The sequence below is a fragment of the Cryptotermes secundus genome, unplaced genomic scaffold, assembly GCF_002891405.2.
Source record: "Cryptotermes secundus unplaced genomic scaffold, Csec_1.0 scaffold529, whole genome shotgun sequence".
Taxonomy (NCBI): domain Eukaryota; kingdom Metazoa; phylum Arthropoda; class Insecta; order Blattodea; family Kalotermitidae; genus Cryptotermes; species Cryptotermes secundus.
Window position 1 is genome coordinate 169,246 of NW_019737988.1, and position 21,317 is coordinate 190,562.

The following is a 21,317-nucleotide window of genomic DNA, read 5'->3' on the forward strand; positions in this document are numbered from 1 at the left end:
TTTTTAATGAACACAGTCCTAACAGAACCTGGTCACGCTGTGTAGCCTCTAACAGAAATGAGCACCATGAATCTTCCGGGGGAGTGAGGGGGGTGAAGGGCGTCCGGCGCGTAAGGTTGACAACCTCACCACCATATGTGAGCCGACTGTCTAGAGAAAATATGGAAGCCTCAATGTCTCACAACCCTACGGGCTTCCATAGCCTGTTACAGGGATACCTTGCTTTTACCTATATAACCATCTTGCATAACAACGCATTAGGACCAGCGGTCCATAACACTCTTAATTAGCTTACATCGGAATGCAGTTTTATTTCAGTTTGGCTTTAAGCCATCCACACACAGCTTCCTTTTATGATTGGAGATCGTTTATGATGTAATTTCAAGCATAATTATTTTGCAGTTGTTCCGGACAGTTGAGCGATCTGCTCCTTACCCTCAGCAGATATTACATTCAATATCAGCAAAGACGTAGCATTATCAACAACATTTGCCTGTTCTCTATCGTTTGAATCGTCATACTGAATTGTACGGTGTCTTTGGTACATATAGTCGTTTCTATGCTTAATAATTATTCCGTAAATATCACAGATCTTCTAACCTTCCGACCACAAAAATTCGATTTCAGATCGTTACTTTTTTGCTGCATTACATCAATGCAGGGGCCATGTTGAAAGTGTCATAGGATTGCCGTTGCCCAAAAACAATTGAAATAATCCGCTTGCAGATGAGTAAAGGCACGTGTTGTTTATCGTCCTGTGTCCATAACCTGAAAGTGAGTTGTATTTACGTACAAATGTTCAGCCACCTGCCCCGTAAGTACTTACATAAGTTATATTGTGTTGGTATCCATGGGTAACCACAAGGGGATCAGAAGTGCCATTGATCTGGTACAAGTCTTCGTCAGTTTCTTCCTCACCATCTTCTTCTTCCTCATCTTCATCTTCCTCTTCCTCGTCCCTGTTGTCATCTACCGCCTCCGTGCCGCCGATGGGGCTGTCGCAGTCCGGGGCATAAATAGCGCAGATCTCATACGCAGCGTCGGGTGTTGGCGCAATCTTGAACAGCTGCACGTCTCCCTGCGCTCAGCACACGAAAACGTTTCAAAGAAAATAAAAAGCTAGTCGTCACATATATACAAGAAATACTAAGTACCATCGATGGACCGCGCCATAGCTCAAGCGGTTAGTCGCTGGCTTCCCACCGCGGCGGTCCGGGTTCGATCATGTGTCTGGTCAAGTGGGATTTGTGGTGGACAAAGTGGCGTTAGGGCACGTTTTCTCCGAGTACTTCGGTTTCCCCTGCCAATCTTCATTCCATCAATTGCTCCACAATGACCCTCACCTATCATCTGGGGCTGGTACAATAGGCCAGAAGTGGCCGCAGTACAAGGGACTTAGTCCCACCCCACTAGCATTAAAAAATGCCATTGATATATTCATATCTCGCCATAGTCGTAATTTGAATATAGTTGATAAAGAGAAAAACTCTGTCTTCTTGAATATAACACCCTTTATTCCGTTGAAAGGCAACTGACGTTTCGGAGGAACATATCGCCTCCATCTTCAGGGTCGTATAAACTGAGCAAAATACCAGTGTGATAGCTAGTGACAAGCCGATTTACCACTGCTTTCACACTGGTATCTTGCTTGTCTTATTCGACCGTGAAGATGGAGGCGATATGTTCCTCCGAGATACCTCGATTCCTTTAAATTCCTTTTTCAATTCATCACTCACCCTATCAGTGGACCCTGAGAATTCTGAGAATCTTACAGCGTTTTAAAATGAACCTCGATATATATACACGTAGCAGATGTAACAAAATTTGAGGTTGTTTAGAGGAACAAGCCACCGGACTCTGTCCTGAGCTAACTGATTTCAATCCACGTCCGTTTCTTTAGGACTCTTTTAATATTATCCTCATCTATATCTAGGCCTTCCATTTGACCCGTTCACTTCAAGTGTCCCGACTAAAATTCTGTACGTATTTGTCATTTGGAAGCTTGTCTTTGAAAGTTCCTTTGAAATATATATCATAGACATACTGTAGACAACACAGAGAAACTAGTAGCCTATGGACCGTAGTTACTTCGAGAAATTCACTTAAGAATTCATGGGATTACATAAAAATATGCATGCAGACATCTGAAACGACTTGTCAGCGATACTGTTCAAGCCGGCAGTCTGTGTAACTGGGGAATACAAATCACTACACATCGTTACGTATTCTGTTGAGTCTACTGCCGATAAAAAATTGAATGTTTGAATGAAGGAGTATAGGAACAATTCTGACATTTTTCTTTTCGAAAATAAGTTGTCTGCGAGAGGCGTAAGCTATTCGATGATATTCATTACCACGGAGGATTAGGCTTGTTTGTGAGAACAGATACATATTCGATGTTTAACGTCCTCCTTCGGTAACACTAAATATTCTGTAGCACAAATTTTCATATGGTTATAAGATTTAAACAAAGCGATTTTGGTGTACAGTTTATTGTATTCTGGGTTGAATTTGTCTTTCGCGTTTGGAAGATTATATAGAAATTAGGCCGAGCCATAGCTCAAGCGGTTAGTCGCTGGATTCACACCGCGGCGACCCGGGTTCGATCCCCGGTCTGGTCAAGTGGGATTTGTGGTGGACAAAGTGGCGCTGGGGCAGGTTTTCTCCGAGTATTTCGGTTTCTCCTGCCAATCTTCATTCCACCAAATTCTCCATCATCATAATTACCCGGGGCAGGCTACAGTAGGCCAATCAGTGGCCTCCGTTCCGAGAGGACCCAGTTGGACTCCACCCCCCACTAAGCGAATATAGAAATTAGGAAGGTTTGCATAATTGAAAGAGTAGTGTTTGAAAACCAGTTATTTCGTTCTCCTTAATGGTCGATATTTCTAATGCAGCTGAGGACCAATTGCAGTCATCTGCATTGCCTGTATGTTTTAAGAACCGTCCCCGCTTTATCGACAGTGGTCAGCTATTCAAGAAATGATCGCAGGAAGGCCAGCAGCTGCAGTTTGCTTTGTGACACAGAACCTCTCTACACTTTACCAAAAATTTCTATTCATATCTCGAAGCAAACACACAACTTTTCCATTACCAACAATTATCCTTTCTAAATTCTGCACAATTCTGGATCGTTCAGTGAAATTTCCAATGTACTGCATAGGTAATTGGGTACAAATATTCGTCTCGCTTGATTCTTATGCAAATTGAGTTAAATGGAATTGCACTGGTAGAAAGAGAAATCAGATCCGGCATATAGAATCTACATTAGTGTTTCTTGAAGTGAATTAGAAGAAACTGAATTTGTGACCTTTTAATAGCTTGTCTTCAGCAGCTGCCCAAACAATTGCTACCTCTGACTGACGCGAATTGAAATATTAAAGACTACAAGTGAAAATAAAATGATTGTATCATATTTCAATGGCACATTATAAGTTTTTTTTTCCTACAAATACTGGAAAGGAATGATCTCTAATACTTTGTTGTAGCAGCAGTCTCTCGTCTAGTATATCATTAATAATTAATTAATTGAATTACTAAAATGAACCGGGATAGCTCAGTCAATATAGTGACTGACTACGGGCTGGACGACCGAGGGGTCGGAGTTAGAGCCCCGGTAGGGTCAAGAATTTTCTCTTCCCCACGTCGTCCAGACCAGCTCTGGGGTTCACCCAACTTCCTATCCAGTGAGTATCGGGAAATTTTACCCGGGGATAAAGCGGCAGTAGCTCGAAGCTGACCACTCACCTCTAAATAGAGCCGAGGTCAGGAAAACATAGGTCTATACATTCACTCCCCCTTACGTCTTCATGGCGTAGTGCTTAATTAGTTAAACAAAGCGACAACTTTATTTTTCTGCCTTATTGAATTACTAATGGAGAAGTACAATCACAGCTGACTAAGAGGGAACCTGAGGGCGCAACTATGTACTATTAGTACTGACCGTATACAGGATGTCATCCAAAAGCTGTTGACCAATGAGAACGATCCCTGTCGTGCTGATTTTCGACGTCGTCTGCCGGACCAGTTCCCTCGTAATCTGCTTCTTGCAGTCTAGAATCAGTGTTGCAGCATCCCCCTTTATACTGAAGCCAAGCCGGTGCCATCTGCAGGGAACAGAATCATGTGAATTTCATTGTGGGCTTAGGTAAGTGAATTTATATGGTATAGATTGTTTTCCTGACCTAGAGTAATTATAACGTGAATTTTTATATAATACAGTATAAGAGTCTATGTATAATATGATAATATAGAATATTGTAGCATGTACAGCGGTTGCTATGCAACGATCGTTCGATAGGCGGTTTTATCAGACCCGTTTCTAGACAACGGCTAGGTGAACATATTCCCGCGGCAAAGGTTACGCATGCAACGGGGGGGAACGTGGTGTTGTCTAGGCGGTCCACGCCGAGAAGTTATAAAGAAGAGAATTAGGGCAACGAGTTCAAGCGAACTCTGCAAAGGAGGCTGAAAAGAGCTGTCGCTACAGTTTGTCTTCAGTTGTCAGTTAACAGTACAGTTCTGCACGGGAGGCTGTAAAGATAGAACCGAGCGCGGGAAGTTGAAGAATCTCCACTGTTAGAAGCAGTTGCCAGGGAACGGCTGATGAAGACGCAGCAAGCTGGAAAAAAGGCTCAACTGGTGCTGTGATGATTTGTAAATTGTGGACTTTAGCGATAGCGCTGTCATTACTTGTAGTTCCGAGTGGTTTGTGTAAGTGATCAATAAATTTATTCACCAATCCATACCCCGTCTATAGTCACACCACTAAATCGTGACGATATCATACAACGTGATGTAGTGCATTGTATTGTAATGCAACGCATTGCAATATTAAGCAAACGAGTTCTTATAGAAGCGGATTTGGAATAAGTGAAGTGGATTGAAGTAAATTGTGTAAACTTTTATGATGAGCATTTGTTTATAGTGTAGAAACGATTATTTGTTATTAATAAGCGCACCTGTACATAAATCACTTAAAGATATTTACAACTGATGTTTATTTTCTTCTCTATGATTTAGTATCGATTATGGTTCTGCATTCAGCATGTAAACAATTCAGCTGTGGCAGTCTCAATTGCCGTAATCATAATGACTCTAATACCAATAAACCTCCTTACTTGCACCTAAGCGGCCTCAGTAGTCTAGGGGTAACGTTCCCACCTCATGACTCAAGGTACGCGGGTTCAAACCCGGAGGAAAAATTCAGGGAACAAGTCCTCCGGGAGGGACTTTAAGCCGTGGGTCCCGTGTCGTAGATTTACGGCACGTAAAAGAACCTCATGTCTCTAGGAGACCTCTGAGCTAAATTTGGCCCAAAAGTTTCCCGCCCAAAGTAGTTTCCAATGCCTCCGGTAGATGGGGAAGTATTAGGTACCACTGCCAGAGGAGGGGGGACCTCTCTGACAGAAAGGGACTAACTATTAGATACCACTGCCAGTAGAAGGTTGGAACCTCGCTGGCAGAAAGGGGCTGATAGTAAGCACCAGTACTGGTAGGGTATGGAGACAGTAGAAATTAAAAGGGGGACGCACAATGGACCAATAACTGGTCTAAGTGCATGGGGAAGCCCACCCCCTCAATACTGAATACTGAATACTTGCACCTCTCATATTTCGGCTCCAATTAAACGTCTCAGTTCATTTTTCTTTTTTATTTACATGCCATCATTAACGTGGCGGCCATGCGAACTTCTGACTGGCGATCGACTTCAGCTGTTGTCGTCTATTTTTACATAACGCAGAGGAAATGAATGGCTGCAGTGCCAAACAGTTAGTTTACTTTCCGTCTGATTTCAGTACTTAACGAACCACTGGGCAGGCGAAATTGTGTATGGATATAGTTAATAAACATATCTAAGTATGATATGAAACATGTTTTGTTATTTAAAATTATAGATAAGACGTCCTAAATTTTTAGACTGTATCAGACAAATATAACTTTACGGAATTTGCATTAGTGGAAATAATGTACAGAAACACGAGTATATCACGAAATTGTGTTACTACTACTACTTTGTATTTAAGTTCCCATTTTATGTACATTGAACCTTTTAAATGAAAGTAAGCAACATAAATTCTTGGTATCCTGATGAGAGACGGGGCCTCTATGGGCTTTTAACCCAGCCTCTCTGTCTTCCTACGACAAACTGGATGACCAGAACATCGGAGTAAACGGTAAACCAAAAAAGGGCAGAGGCCTATTGACATGAACTTTTTACGTCATATCTCTATTTGGGACAAGTATATCGAGCGATGGTACAGAAAGCATTGATTTGAAGTGCAAACCCACGCGTCACGTGACTATATATATATACTGCTATACAGACACTTAGAAGCGTTCGGAGGACGTCGTTTCACACCTCAGCGTATTGTTCTAAATTTCAGGATGTATTGTTCCTTTCTCAGTTTATTTAATTCTTTTTTAATTTTATGTTATATTGCGGCTAAAGGGACAGCATTGTGGATGAAGAAGCTGGAAATTTTTTTAAAAAATCTAATAAATTCATCGGGAATCAAAACCGTGACCTTTCGGCTTATAGCATAGTGCCTCAACCAACTACGCTACTGCGTGTCCCGCTTTAATTCTAATTATTATTTTAATTCTTCACTCAAATATTAACCCTTGTTTCATAAATTGTGTAGCTGAGAAGACCTAAGGAACTATACCTATGTGATTTTATCCGCATTTGATGGAATTTTGTCGCTGTCTGTAACTTGCGCTCTATTTGGAAAGAAATATACGGGTGAAATTGGACTGTCACAAAATGACTGAGTCCTTGCTTGTAAATGGATAGTTCCAACGGTAAGCATCGGACCCAGTCACGACTCCAAGAAAGCGATGTATGACAATCTCAACTTTTATTCTATAAAAATTGTTAGGCGGAAAATTAAAGGAGACTGACGATAAAATTTACACTCATGTGTTTGCGTCATCAGATACATTATGTTATTCATGTGGGGCATCGCGTCGGTGTGTTTGTGTGTAACATGCTACTCATTTCAGTGATAGTTAATACAAAAATTAGCCGTCGGAGAAACGGTTCTGTGTTTGCCTTTACATTATAGTGTGCCTTATCTCAGTTTATGACATTTCACTTCACATTGCGGCTTATAAATATGAAAATAGTTTAAATATATAATTTAAAATCCGACCTTGTCTATTTCCATTGGAAACATCGCTGTATGATTGCATTTCTACTAAATATTTGGGAGTTCTAAGTTCCAGGTCTTATTCCTGACCGAACACGTAAACAATTTTGACTTGTATTTGGGCGGAAGTAGGTTCGAATCTCATCCGGAATACCCACTCTAATTACGGCTTATATTTTCTTGGTTTTCCTTATTACTTCAAGGAAAAATCCCGTATATTATCTTAAATTAGACCATAATCGTTTCCTGTCAAATAATATCAATTCGTAATTCACTATCATCCCATAATTCGACGCAATAAAGTTTGTATGTGTATATGCATATACATACATAACAGGATGCATTCCTAACACTGCAGTCTGCCTTACTGAGAGCGTCCTGAAGTAAAGCATGAACACATACAGAAGGAGCCAGGATAGCTCAATCGGTATAGCAACTGGCTACGGGCTGGACAACCAAAGGGTCGGAGTTCCGAGTCCCGGTGGAGGCAAGAATTTTCACTTATCCATATCGTCCAGACCGACTCTTTGGACTATCCAATGGCCGTCGGAGGGTCTTTCCCTGGGAGTCGTGAAACTGACCACTAACCTCCAGTTAGTGCCGAGGTCAAGAAAATGTAGATCTATATATACACCCCCCCATACTCCTTTTACATTCTACTTTTACGAACACATACCGATTTGGGTTTGCAAGGCGTGTCCTGAGGACGGTTTTTGTGATCCTCCACATTCCCTCCTGGTAAATTCTGGAATAGTACCTTAAAATATGCCACTACCACTTCCTTCCGCAACCGTCCCATTTCACGATTTATAATCGTCCTCCCATTCGATTCTGTGTGATCTGTGCAGTTGGAAAACCGACATCCAATTAACCTCGGAGTATAGAAACGCACGTCAATGGTCGCCGAGAATCGCCCGAACTCTTTCCATAATTTAGTATACACGTACTACCATCATTGTTTTCTCTATCAGAGTACTGAAGGCTGATCTTTGGTTTCTTTCAAAATTAAAATTAGACATTTTCTGCGGTGAAAGTACAGCATATATCACATACAAATTACTCTGTCAAACTTGTACCTAAAAGACTTTTTTGCAAGTTGAAGGTTTATGCTGTAGATGTCGCCAGAGTGCAACAGAATGTATATATACGCAGACGGACATCTTGTTAGTTCTAATGGAAAGTGGCTAACTTTACGACATTGAGGCACGCGGTAGCGTAGTTGGTTGAGGCACTATGCTACAAGCCGGTAGGTCGCGGGTTAGATTCCCAATGAGGTCATAGTGTTTTTTTTAATTGACTTAATCCTTCGAGCTGCACTATGGCTCTGGGTTCGACTCAGAATTTGGTACCAGGAATCTCCTTGGGGGTAAAGGGCGGCCGGCGCGTAAGGCTGACAACCTTACCGCCATCTGTGAGGCGACTGTCAAGGAAATGTGGAAGCCTCGACGTCTCACAACTCTATGTGCCTTCACGGCCTGCTACAGGGATAGCTTTACCTTTTTACCTTTCCGGCATGACTGTATGCACTTACTTGCCGTCGCTGATATCAGCGCCAAAGCTGATGGTTTTCTTAGAGGTAGGTTTAGTGTCAGGATCTTCATAAAACAAAGTGACATCGTCTCCCAGGGACACTGCAATCTGCTCGTCTCCGGTGTCGCTGTATATGGTGAAGAATGCAGCTCGCCTCGCACCTGAGACAGAAGTCAAAATGGTACTCAGCGCCCACTCAATTTGTTTCCTCATTTCGTCTAGCTAGGACCAAATTAGTGAAAGACTACATTTGTCCAGGTCACCGCCTTAAGTATCTTTCTTGAGCATCTCAGAATGAAATAATGAATAGTTGTAGCAAAAATTATATCCTTCGGAAACACTAATAAAAATCAATATTTAATTATCCTATGTTTTTACCGCCCATGTGGTCTTGTGGTCAGAGTTCCTGCCTACAGATCCAGAGGTGTGGGTTCAATTCCCGGCGCTATCAGATTTTATGAGAAATTGTGGGTCTGAACTGGGGTCCACTCAGCCTCCTGAGGATAATTGAGGAGCTATTTCAAGGAAATAGCGGCTCCGGTCTAGAAAACTGAGATTAACGGCTGTGGGGATTTGTTGCGCTGACCACACGACACCTTCTATCCGCAAAAGCTGGCACTAAGTTCGCCGATAAGCGACGGTCGCTCGGTCGGTATATTTCGCTTGCGGACTCAAACAACGGAGATTTTTTTATGTTTTCATTCTCTTTATATTCTTAATTCTGTGATAACTTCTGTGACGTATTGTATTGTCGCTGATACTTGTATCTTACGACATTTCTCATTTGTTAAAATTGTTTCTGTCCATTTATCTTTTATCTCTTCTACTTGATTGCATCTGATATACAGAGAATGGCCCAAAAATGTACACACAGCGTACAAAATATCTGCTTGAATAGTAAAAAGTAAAGGTTTCCCTGTAACAGGCCTTGGAGGCCCATAGGATTGTGAGATGTTGAGGCTCCCACGATTTCTAAATAATCGGCTCACAAATGGCGGTGAGGTTGTCAGCCTTACGCTCCGGCCGCCCTTTACCCCAGGAATATTCCTGGTGCTCATTTCTGTTAGAGGCTGAGTTGAACCCAGGGCCCATAGTGCGGCTAGAAGGATTAGGTAAATTGAAAAGATCCACCTCATCACGATTCGATCCCACGGCCTCAACCAATTATGCTACCGCGTGCCCCCTCTGCTTGATTAGTTAATTGGTATATTTACAGTTCAACTACGAAAATGTCCGTAGATAACCTGTATCAAAGCATGTTACAGAGGTTATACACGTACGTACATTTTTTAAAGTTGAACTGGAGATATACCAATAAATTATTTAATCAGATACTTTCTACTTTGAAGTGTGTATATATTTTTTGGGCCCCTCCATAGATACATGCAAATATTTTGAAGGGATGCTTGCTTGCGTTCCTGCAAGCATATATCTTCACTCTCTGCGAATATGCCAAGATGCTTTAAGTCCGATGCCCGCTGTTATCCTGCGCATTACCAGTGCCCTAATCCCGGGTCTGGTCAAGTGGGGTTTGTGGTGGACAAAGTGGCGCTGGGTCAGGTTTTCTCCGAGTACTTCGGTTTCCCCTGCCAGTCTTCATTCCACCAATTGCTCCACAATCACCCTCACCTATCATCTGGGTCTGGTACAATTGGCCAGAAGTGGCCGCAGTACAAGGGACTTAGTCCCACCCCACTAGCAATAAAAAAACATACCAGTGCCCTAAATGATCCTGTTTGGTTCATACCTTACCTGACGTTAAGAATAGATTATTGCTTTTATGGCAACAGCCATGCAACATATAGCGGGGTGGTGTATCCAGCCCAGGTACAATAATCTGTCTGTTATCTCATGGGCCAGACGGGTACATGGAAGGGGCAACACGCAGATGACGTCGAAGAAAATTTTTCTGAAGATATATGCATCTGGTTCTTCTGAAAGATTGATATTTATCTGTACGACGTCACGTAAAAAAACAGCTTAATTTTAACATATCACAAATCATTTGTTCTAAATGCTGAAAATAAAGACATCAAAATGGCCGTGCTACAGCTCAGGCGGTTAATCTCCGGCTTCGCACCACGGCGGCCCGTGTTCGAGCCCAGGTCAGGTCATGTGGGATTGATGGTGGACAAAGTGATACGGGGGCAGGTATTCTCCGAGTACTTCGGTTTCCCCTGCCAATTTCCATTCCATCGATTGCTCCACACCCACCACCTATGATCCGGAGCTGGTACAATAGACCAATTAATGGCCGACGTACCAAGTGGACTCAGTCTCAGCCCACCACAAAGAGCAACAAAAGAAACCTAAGACATAGAAATTGGATCTGAATAAAATGAGAAATACATTGACATAGCATGTAACTTCTACCTGTTATAATTCATTTTGTATTTTCAAATGGGGCGCAACAACCTCTGGTCACTCCAATTCCTCAATTGTGGGCTACTTTACCTTTCGTGGGCCTCACCACGAGCAAAAGGGAGAAGTCCTGTGGGTATCCTGAAGGGAAGAGTTGCGCAGTCTGAACTGTGAGGATGGTTTGCTCGCTGATGCTGTACGCTATATCAGGGTCAGACCCCGGGCGTGACGTGCACACCCCCGTCGTCCGGTTCACCCCCAGCGGCAGGCTGTGGATCCGCGTAGCACGCAGCAAGTCCACCAAGCCCTCTGAAACACAGAAACCAGATAACCTGCTCCTAATCACACGTTATTGGAGCAGAGTCAATGTTGATAAGCTGATGGTCGCTGTGCTGTTCAAGGATATCCTTTATGGAACTGTAGTGTTCATTACCTACCACTCAATTAAATTTCAAGTTCACTCCGTCACACCGCACGCAGTAGAGTAGTTGGTTGAGGCACTATGTTACAAGCCGGGAGGTCGCGGGTTCGATTCCCGATGAGGTACTTCAATTACCTAATCGAAGCACTATCAGGTACTTCCCTGGAATGACCGAGGAAGACCACAAAAACCGTTAGTAATGATGGCCGTTGCGCTTGCCGGTATTCGAACCTAGCACCTCCCAGATGCATGTCTAAAGCGTTACTACTACACCAATGTGGTCGATTAAGGTCACGGACATTTCCTTCCATATCCCTTCCAATTTATTGTTACTAATCATCTTATCATTTGAAATTATGAGTTCATAATCTGATCTGCTGACAGCATAAACCATGACAATGTAATTGCGAGATTAATTTCATGTTCATATAATTACAGGTATTAAGTAAGAATAAGTAACAAAACAAAAAGCAAGTTCATTATTTCAGTGCAGTTTACTTTAATAAAACTCCAGGCCAGGAACGGATATATTATTTAATATAGGAATGAATGAATGAACATCTGAAATTAATATACATATGGCTGGATAGATATGTGGAGACATGTATTAATAATTTACTAGACGGATACATGAACCAAATGTATTGCTGCTGCATGTGCTACATTACGGACATGTGTTAAGTTTACTTGGCAACAGTGTACGAGAGAGGACATCAGAGAAATTAGTTGCTGACCGAGTTATTAAACACTTTTTATGTGAACTCTGTGCCAGCTGATGGCAGCGTCGTAATGGTGATAATGAACTACTTTCCAGTGTAAGATATTAGTTTGAGGACATGCTTCATCATTACGCTGAGAACATGTCTCAAGGCTGACAGACGAGTTGACGTTGATCCACAAACTTTGGCCGCATATGGATCATGATTTTCAAACCGATACGTTCAAAGATACACTTAGCAGGCTGGATGGATGGATGAATGGATGGATGGTTTCCTGACTGACTGGCTGGTTGGATGTTTGGATGGTTGGTTGGCTGACTGACTGACTGGCTGGCTGGCTGGCTGGCTGGCTGGATGGATGGATGGATGGATGGTTGTTTGGTTGGTTGGTTGGTTGGTTGATTGGTTTCCTGACTGGCTAGCTGGCTGGATGGATGGATGGATGGTTGAATGGTTGGTTGGATGGATGGATAGATGGATGGTTGGATGGTTGGTTAGTTTCCTGACTGGCTGGCTGGATGGATGGATGGTTGAATGGTTATTTGGTTGGTTGGTTGATTGGTTTCCTGACTGGCTGGCTGGCTGGCTGGATGGATGGGTGAATGGTTGGATGGATGGTTGGTTGGCTGGATAGATAGATGATTGGTTGGCTGACGGGCTGGCGGGCTGGCGGGCTGGCTGGATGGATGGATGGATGGATGGTTGGTTGGTTGCTTAGTTTCCTGACTGGCGGGCTGGATGGATGGATGGATGGATAGTTGTTTGGTTGGTTGGTTGATTGGTTTCCTGACTGGCTGGCTGGATGGATGGATGATTTGCTGGCTGACTGAGTGGCTGGTTGGAGTGGAGGTTAATGTACCTAGTACCCGGTAACAGGGCCATGTTACCTTTACGAAGAGGTGACGAGCAGATTGCATTCGGGTAATGCTTTCAGCCATTCAGTTCACAATCTTTCTCCGTCCCTTCTTCCACACAAAATCTTAAACTTAAAAATATACAAACTATAGTTCTACCTGTTTTTAATTGGTTTGAAACTCAATCGTACTCTGATAGAAGTAAGTAAGGAGAATAAGGGGATGAGGAGAATATCTATATTTAAGAGAAAGGAATAACAGGAAGATGGAGAAAAGTGAATAGCAGGAAGTTTCATAATTTGTGCTCTTCATCAAATATATTTACAGTAACCCAACCAAGAAAGATGAGGCGGGTAGGATATAAGGTAGGTGAAAAGTGCATTCCAACTTTTAGCCCCAAAATTAAAAGGGAAGAGACGTAATCATATATGGGATGATAATCATGTGCGTCTTAGAGAGACATGAAGGTTTCGGCTAGATTCAACCGGCTGAGGATAGGTCCAGTGGCTGGTTCTTGTGAAAGTGTATTTAACTTTCCGGTTGCATAAGAGGAGATATAATTTTGACCACTCCAGCAGCCATAAACTTGTCAGGAAGGACTCTGCATCATAAAGGTGCAGCTAATTATTCTCGGTAGTTGAACATGAGGTTAATAACGACTCGCCATAAAAGATCAATGTCACGAAACGTAGCTGTTCAAGCCTGAATTGAACGAAATTACTCTGCTTTTGGACAAAGTATGGAGGGGTGCGGAAGAAGAAATAACAGGGTAATGGGATAAATTACATAGCTGAGATCAGTATAATTTTCACTCTTTGTCTATCAGTTGTGGAATTCTTAAATAAAGATACGATGCAGTGGTCTGTGTAAATACCAACTCGAAGGCCTTACATCCTGACTGAACATTTTCGTTCTTTTTTTTTCCTGGGGCAGCTTTGCGACTGCTTCCCTTTGCATACTTTCCTATTTAACGTTTACAGATCGATCATTCGACGCTACACAGTATGAAGCCTATGTTATTTGCAAAGTGTGATTACATATAGCACGAAACAGTCAAATCAAATGGGGGTTAAGGTGGCCAGAATATAAAAAAACATTGAGACACAATAAATAATTAGAGTATTTTTGTTGCAAATTGAAGAAGAATAGCAGTGCGACCAGTCATGTCGATGTGATAATAATATTAAAACGGATTTTAGTATGTTATTATGTGGGGATGAGAGATGAACTTAAACGGATCACAGTAAGCTCACATTTTGGAATTTTCTGGTACGATGATGAATTTCATGTACTGGTAAGTTAAAGGTGGTAGTGGATGTATAGATCCACATTTCTTTAACTTAGCAATAGCTGAAGGTGAGTTGTCAGCTTCACGCCCCTGCCGCTTTACCTCCGGAGAAAAAGTCCCCGGCACCCATTGGATAGGAGGCTGGGTAGGCCCCAGAACCCGTCTGGACGATATGAAGAAGGGAAAATTCTGACCCTACCGGGACTCGAACTCCTACCCCTCGGTCATCAAGCCCGTAGGTGGTAGCTATACCAACGGCGCTACCCCGGGTCACCATGTATTGGTAGAAACACAAAATTTCTTTAACTGTTCATTGGCCATCAAGTGACCATGAAATTTCTGTGCCACGGAGTGTATTTGACTATTAGGTTGATGGCCGGTCTTTCGCATAAGAATCATACATCTGTATGCAGTAGTGCACTATAGGCTGCTTTGAGTACATGATATATGGCTGTTTTTGTCGTTAAAATATGTGCTATATTTAGTTCCCAAGCGATGTTCATACAATGTATCTGTGTCTGATGAGCAGGGCTTTGAACTTGTATATGCCATTCTCTTCCCATGTCGGCAAGAGGCTCACGGGCGTAACAGCCATCTGCAGTGAAGAGAGAAATGTTTAAACAGACTAACTGTAGAACTCGGGCCGCGCCATAGCTCAAGCGGTTAGTCGCTGGATTTCCATCGCGGCGGCCCGGGTTCGATCCCGGGTCTGGTCAAGTGGGATTTGTGGTGGACAAAGTGACGCTGGGGCAGGTTTTCTCCGAGTACTTCGGTTTCCCCTGCCAATCTTCATTTCACCAATTGCCCCACAATCACCCTCACCTATCATCTGTGGCTGGTACAATAGGCAAGAAGTGGCCGCAGTACAAGGGATTTGGTCCCGCCCCACTAGGAATAAAAAAACTGTAGAATTCAAACGGCCTTCGCAAAAACAGATAATTGTTAAGTGTTTAAGAAAAAACTTAAATTTGACTTGGATATTATATTTAATTGTGCATAACTTTTACTCTTCTCCAAGTATAATTAGAATGATTAAGTCAAGGAGGATAAAGTGGGCAGGGCATGTAGCACGAATTGTGAAGAAGAGTAATGCATATAGGATATTTGTGGGAAAGTCAGAAGGAAAGAGACCACTGGGAAGACCAAGGCGTAGGTGGGTAGATAACATTAAAATGTATCTTAGAGAGATAGGATGCGATGGTATGGATTGGATTGATGTGGCTCAGGATAGGGACCAGTGACGGGCTCTTGTGAACATTGTAATGAACTTTCGGGTTCCATAAAATGCTGGGAAATTCTTGAGTAGCTGCCCATTTGCCTTCTCCTCAAGAAGGGCTCAGCTTCCTAACTAAAATATTATACTTAATTGAGGAATAATTTTATAAGTTCCCCAAAAATATTTAATTTACGAATGAGAACGTAACATAAAACGTGCAATATCGTTGTTGATGTTGTTTTTATATGACATGTTTCTTTTGAGTTTTCTTCCGTGCATATTTTGTTACTTCTATTAGTGTATTGAAATATGTGAACACATTTACCTCACTAGATAGTGATAAAAACTTACCAGAAACCGAATACATTCTGTGCAATCCATGAAAGTTATGTTGATAACATTATCTAAAGTTTCGTAAGCTACATAACGACGAGCCAAAAATCTATTTGTGAAGGTTAAATTGGAAAGGGCTTGGAAGGATCGCTCGTTTCCTGCTTTACGGTAATATTCCAGCGTTTGTGTAGGGAGGCTGAAAAATGCACGAAGAACCTCGCTCCTTATAGCCTGTCTCTATGACGAAATTCGAACTCAAATATGATGCTTTTCTTCCCCCTTGACACTACAGCCCCAGTGGGCCTAGGCCTACCTCCTTGAACTTCTCCATTCACTTCGGTTTTTCTAGATCTTACACATTCGGTAGGACTCCTTGGGGGGGGGGATCAGCTCCTCGCAAGGCCTCTACCTGTACACAAACTAAACATCCATGGCCTAGGTGGGATTCGAACCCACGATCCCGGTTTCCAAGCGAGCGAAGTCAGTACATGCATCAGACCGCCCGGCTACCGTGACCGGCATAAGATGCTTTTAGCTTAAGAAAATCGAAATTCTTCGATATAATTAGGCTGAATGGAAATTAATTTGTCCCCATTAGCATGCGTATTGTAGGACTTCGTTGTTGTTTCTCGCCGATGATGTCAATGAACTTATATTCCTATTCGACTAACGCTGCTTTCGGAATCAATCAGCGATTTGGAACTGATCCAAACAAGTGCAACTTGTGTTCTCAGTCTGTGTTCCCATTTTGGTTAGCTACTGTCCAATACGTAAGACTTAATGTTTAGTTGTTGTTACACAACTCTTCCTTTATAAGGTTAATTATTTTATTATTACCGGATCCTAGGTAAATCGGAAGTGGTATATTGCTTACAGATGAAAATATTTTTTGTTCAAGATTGTTGTCATCGTTGTTGTTGTCTACCTTCTATTATTATTTTATTGGCCGAAATACACTAGAGCGCATAAAAATAGCATTGTCATTTCCATGTTATTATTTCACATTTTCTTTTAAATATAGCTGAGTAGAATTTGCATGCATTTCAAATATCTCTCACCTTGCAAAGCTTCAATACCCTGCGATGCCAGTGTTTTACCCACCATCTTAGATCTGTATGATTGCTGGGGTCAGTACTGTTTCAGACAGAAAGCTAAAAGCCGCCAAGTTGTGCAGGATTCCAACGGCATAATCTTCATACCGAAGATCAATGAAATCTGTTAATTAGTGCCTAAAATGTTGATGCAAATACCAATGAAATTTTAGAGTGCCATAGAAACTGACTGTAGCGTATTTGTCTGAGGCACTATGCTACAAGTCAGAAGGACGCGTGATAGAATCCCGTTAAGGTAATTTGAGTTTTCAATTAACCAAATCCTTCCAGTGGCACTATGGCCCTGGGGTCGACTCAGTCTCTAACATCAATGAGTGCCAGGAATCTTCATGGGGGTGGGGGTAAAGGGCGGCCGGAGCGTAAGACTGACAACTTTACCGCCATCTATCAGCTGATTTTATAGAAAATTACGGAACCTTGACGTCTGAACAACCCTATGGAGCTTCACGGCCTGTTATAGGGAAAGCGTTACCTTTGTTATAGGAATTGGTATCAACACCTACTTAGCTGAACAGGCATATAAGCTTAGTCTTGCAGAGTTCATGATGTTGGTGATTAATATTGGCGTTTATTATTGAATCACGACAGATAGACAGACAGACAGTTCAACACCTTCAGTTCCACAAAAGTGAAAGGATTTCGCAGAATTTCCAAGGAAAACTAACTTTCCACTTGACTGAAAGGAATATGTTATCCTTTACTATAGAGTTTGCGAGAAAGAAATAGACAACAATGAATCCCCCTAAGATTACTTAATCATCACACCTTGAAAACAAGGGAGACTACGGCATTCTTAACGTCGGCAGATGGAGAAGACTTCTCAGCTTCATGCTCAGGGCGTTTTATCTCCAGGGAAATAGTTCCCGGTACCGATTCAGTGGTAAGTTTGGTGGGACTTACAGCTGATATGGATGCGGTGGCATAGTGTGGAAGGCTGCGTATGTCCTACCGTCTCCGCGTCTATCGCTGGGCTGAATATCTGGTATGCCACTGATGAGAAAGCCATGTGCCACGTCCGGCCGTCAGCCCACATTGCAGTTCATCAACATCTGACTGTACACACACGTCTGGGCTTCATCAAGCAAAAGCGAGGAGCGGATATTGGTCAGAGAGCTTGTATAACACTGCTCTCTGATAATTAGCTTCTGTCATTTCACGACGTTATGTAGCCTCTTGAGTTTAACAAACGTTCTATGAAATGTCGTTGGATAATTGTGGATTTTATGTATATGCCATTCTTGGAGGAAGCAATAAATATATGTGCTTCCTTTGTTGGAAATCCAAACTATTTGAAGAGGCGGTTAAAGCATAGATGGGAGGCCCTAAGAGAAATATGAGTAGCAAGCGAAGATGTGATCATGATTCAATTAGATCAAGGTTTGGGCCAGTGACAGGCTTTTATGAACACTCTAATTGACTGTTGGATTCCGTACAGAGAATTTGAGTTATATCATGGAGTTAATACTGACACATATATTAGTGACTTGTATACCGGGTTTGGAGTGGGGAGTTGATTTTTTGGATACTCACAAGTCAGAAGTAACAGTAATTATAACACTAAAGATTACTGTTATTATAACACGTCATTACTACAAATAATTACAACACTCTAACGTTGACTGTAACCATAACACATAAAATTAAGTCTTCAACATCTGTTAACACTTCAACTATTTAGCTGACTTCTGAATTTTCTTCGACTGACTGAATCAATTAGTCGAGTCGAGTCTTATGTTACGACCGACGGTCAGTCGCCCAGTTTGCCTTGTAATAAAACACCCATCTTGGGCTTACAATCAGAATTTTATTACTGTCAGACAGTTGCGGGTTTGTTGATGTGGGGCGCTGTATCTGACGAAAGGACGGGACTGCCGTTTACAATTTGTGCTGGTCCTCGCCAGCGCAGCCATTCTCGGGTCCAAGTCCCGTGGAACTCGTGACCATATTTTACTCTCTCAGATTCTAGACTTCCACAGCTTGAAGGACCAGGTCCCTGTATTTATATCCCCCAGGAACAGGGTGGCCGAGTTATATCTCCAGGCACTGGTTTTCCTTTTCGTCGCCTTCTACAAATCGCAGGGCTACGGTGGGAGTATTCGACCACATTTACACACGGGATTGGTGGGGTAACCTACTACCTTCTGGATCAATTAGGAATCTCCACTGGTCCTTACGTAAAGGCTAGTTCGTATCCATGGAAATCCCTTTGTCCAAATCCGTTGTCACGAATACGCGCCTACTGAAATCTTCGATACCAAACAACCGAAGTTCCACTCTTGACTGTGTGAGGAATGTGTTTACTTAGCAACGGGATTTTCTGGCTCTTTGGCTAAGTGCTTTCAGCAACTTAGTTCAATTACGTAACTAAACATTCAAAATTGTTCATGTAAATAACAAGTGTTGGCGTTATTGAGTATGACTGATTTAAATAAATTACGTCAATTACGGTATGTAACAAAGCCTGGTATCCACAGTGACAAGTAATGAATGCCTTATTCACTTTACAATTCGATGAAAGCCCCCAAAGAAATCTTTATAAAATACCTTTTTCATGTTGAGGTAAGAATTTGTAATCTCATCAAATCGTATCTATAGTATTACAATGTTATACAGCAGAACCTCGCTAAACGAGCATAACTCATTCCAGAATCTTACTCGTAATGCGAAACACTCGTTAGCGCACAATCCGGGACTTCCCCTCTCGTCACTCGTTATGCGAAACGTCGCTCGTTAAGCGAGTCGTTCCCCCACAATTTGTTTTACTCGTTATGCGAATTACCCGTTATGAGAGGTGCTCTTTAAGCGAGGTTCCACTGTATATTAGTGATAGTCCCTCAGCTGGCAAATATCTCGCCACCTTTCATGAAACTCGAATGTTCATTACCGTGTTCACAAGAGCACGCCACTCTGCACTATCCTTTGGCATAGAATTCATGCCTTCCTCTCACATGTTTGTGTAAGGCCAGTTTTAGAATATTCCTGCTATCTACGCCTATGCTTCTTTCCCACTCTAAATTCCCAACTACAATTTTATATTTTCTCTTCTGTACCATAACTACTACAAACTTTCACATTTCCAGTACCTTCCTTCTTTTTAGTCACCGTATTTCCTGCCGGTCGCCGGCCACGGTAGCCGAGCGATCTGAGATATGATCTNACATGTTTGTGTAAGGCCAGTTTTAGAATATTCCTGCTATCTATGCCTATGCTTCTTTCCCACTCTAAATTCCCAACTACAATTTTATATTTTCTCTTCTGTACCATAACTACTACAAACTTTCACATTTCCAGTACCTTCCTTCTTTTTAGTCACCGTATTTCCTGCCGGTCGCCGGCCACGGTAGCCGAGCGATCTGAGATATGATCTGTCTTCGCTCGCTCGGAAGCCGGGATCGTGGGTTCGAATCCCACTTATGGCATGGATGTTTGATATGTATATGTGTTTATTCTGTTTGTATTTTCCTGTGTTTAGGAAGCGGCCTTGCGACGATCTGATCACTCATCCGAGGAGTTATACAGGCTGTAAAAATAATCAAAATAAAAAACAACAATCTCGACAACGTAACGGTATAAAAGGAACGGATTAAGTAAAAAGTAAAGTAAAGCCATCCCTGTAACAGGCCGCGAAGACCCATAGGGTTGTGAGACGTTGAGGCTCCCACATTATCTAGACAATCGGCTCAGAGTTGGTGGTAAGGTTGTGAGCCTTACGCGCCGGCCACACTTTTCTTTTTTTCCCTTGGCACTACAGCCCCAGTGGGCCTAGGCCTACCTCCATGAACTTCTCCGTTCACTTCGGTTTTCCTAGATCTTACACATACGGTAGGACTCCTTGGGCGGGTGATCAGCTCGTCGCAAGGCCTCTACCTGTATACAAACACAGAGAAACGCACACAAACAAACTAAACATCCATGCCCTGAGTGGGATTGGAACCCACGATCCCGGTTTCCAAGCGAACAAAGACAGTACATGCCTTAGACCGCTCGGCTACCGTGACCGGTCCGACCGCACTTTACTCCCCAGGAAAATTATTTAATTAATTCCTGGTACTCATTTCTGTCGGAGGCTGAGTCGACCCCAAGGCCATAGTGCGGCTGGAAGGATTAGTTCAATTGGAAAAAAAAAATCCAGTGACCTCATCTGGATTTGAACCGGCGACCTTCCGGCTTGTAGCATAGCGCCTCAACCAACTACTCTACCGCGTGCCCCCACGGATTAAGTAAGTAAGTAAAATAGTATTTCGTGAGCAGTCCAGATTTTAAAACTCCTCATAAGCCAAATGTAATGAGCATCATCTGTAGTTCAGTTCATTCAGCGTGGACTACAGACTC

The 21,317-nt window shown here is 42.5% G+C and overlaps 1 protein-coding gene across 1 annotated transcript in view; it reads right to left on the minus strand.

Annotated features, from left to right (window-relative positions):
- The window catches only part of LOC111870636 (collagen alpha-1(XI) chain), an 88,675-nt gene that overhangs the window by 54,717 nt on the left and 12,641 nt on the right, over window positions 1-21,317 (minus strand). The window contains exons 2-5 of the mRNA XM_023863092.2: window positions 11,136-11,351; window positions 8,683-8,842; window positions 3,944-4,106; window positions 827-1,078 (exon numbers count right to left, since the gene is read on the minus strand). Coding sequence (XP_023718860.1) covers window positions 827-1,078; window positions 3,944-4,106; window positions 8,683-8,842; window positions 11,136-11,351 — 791 coding nt within the window. The remainder of the gene's footprint in view (window positions 1-826; window positions 1,079-3,943; window positions 4,107-8,682; window positions 8,843-11,135; window positions 11,352-21,317) is intronic.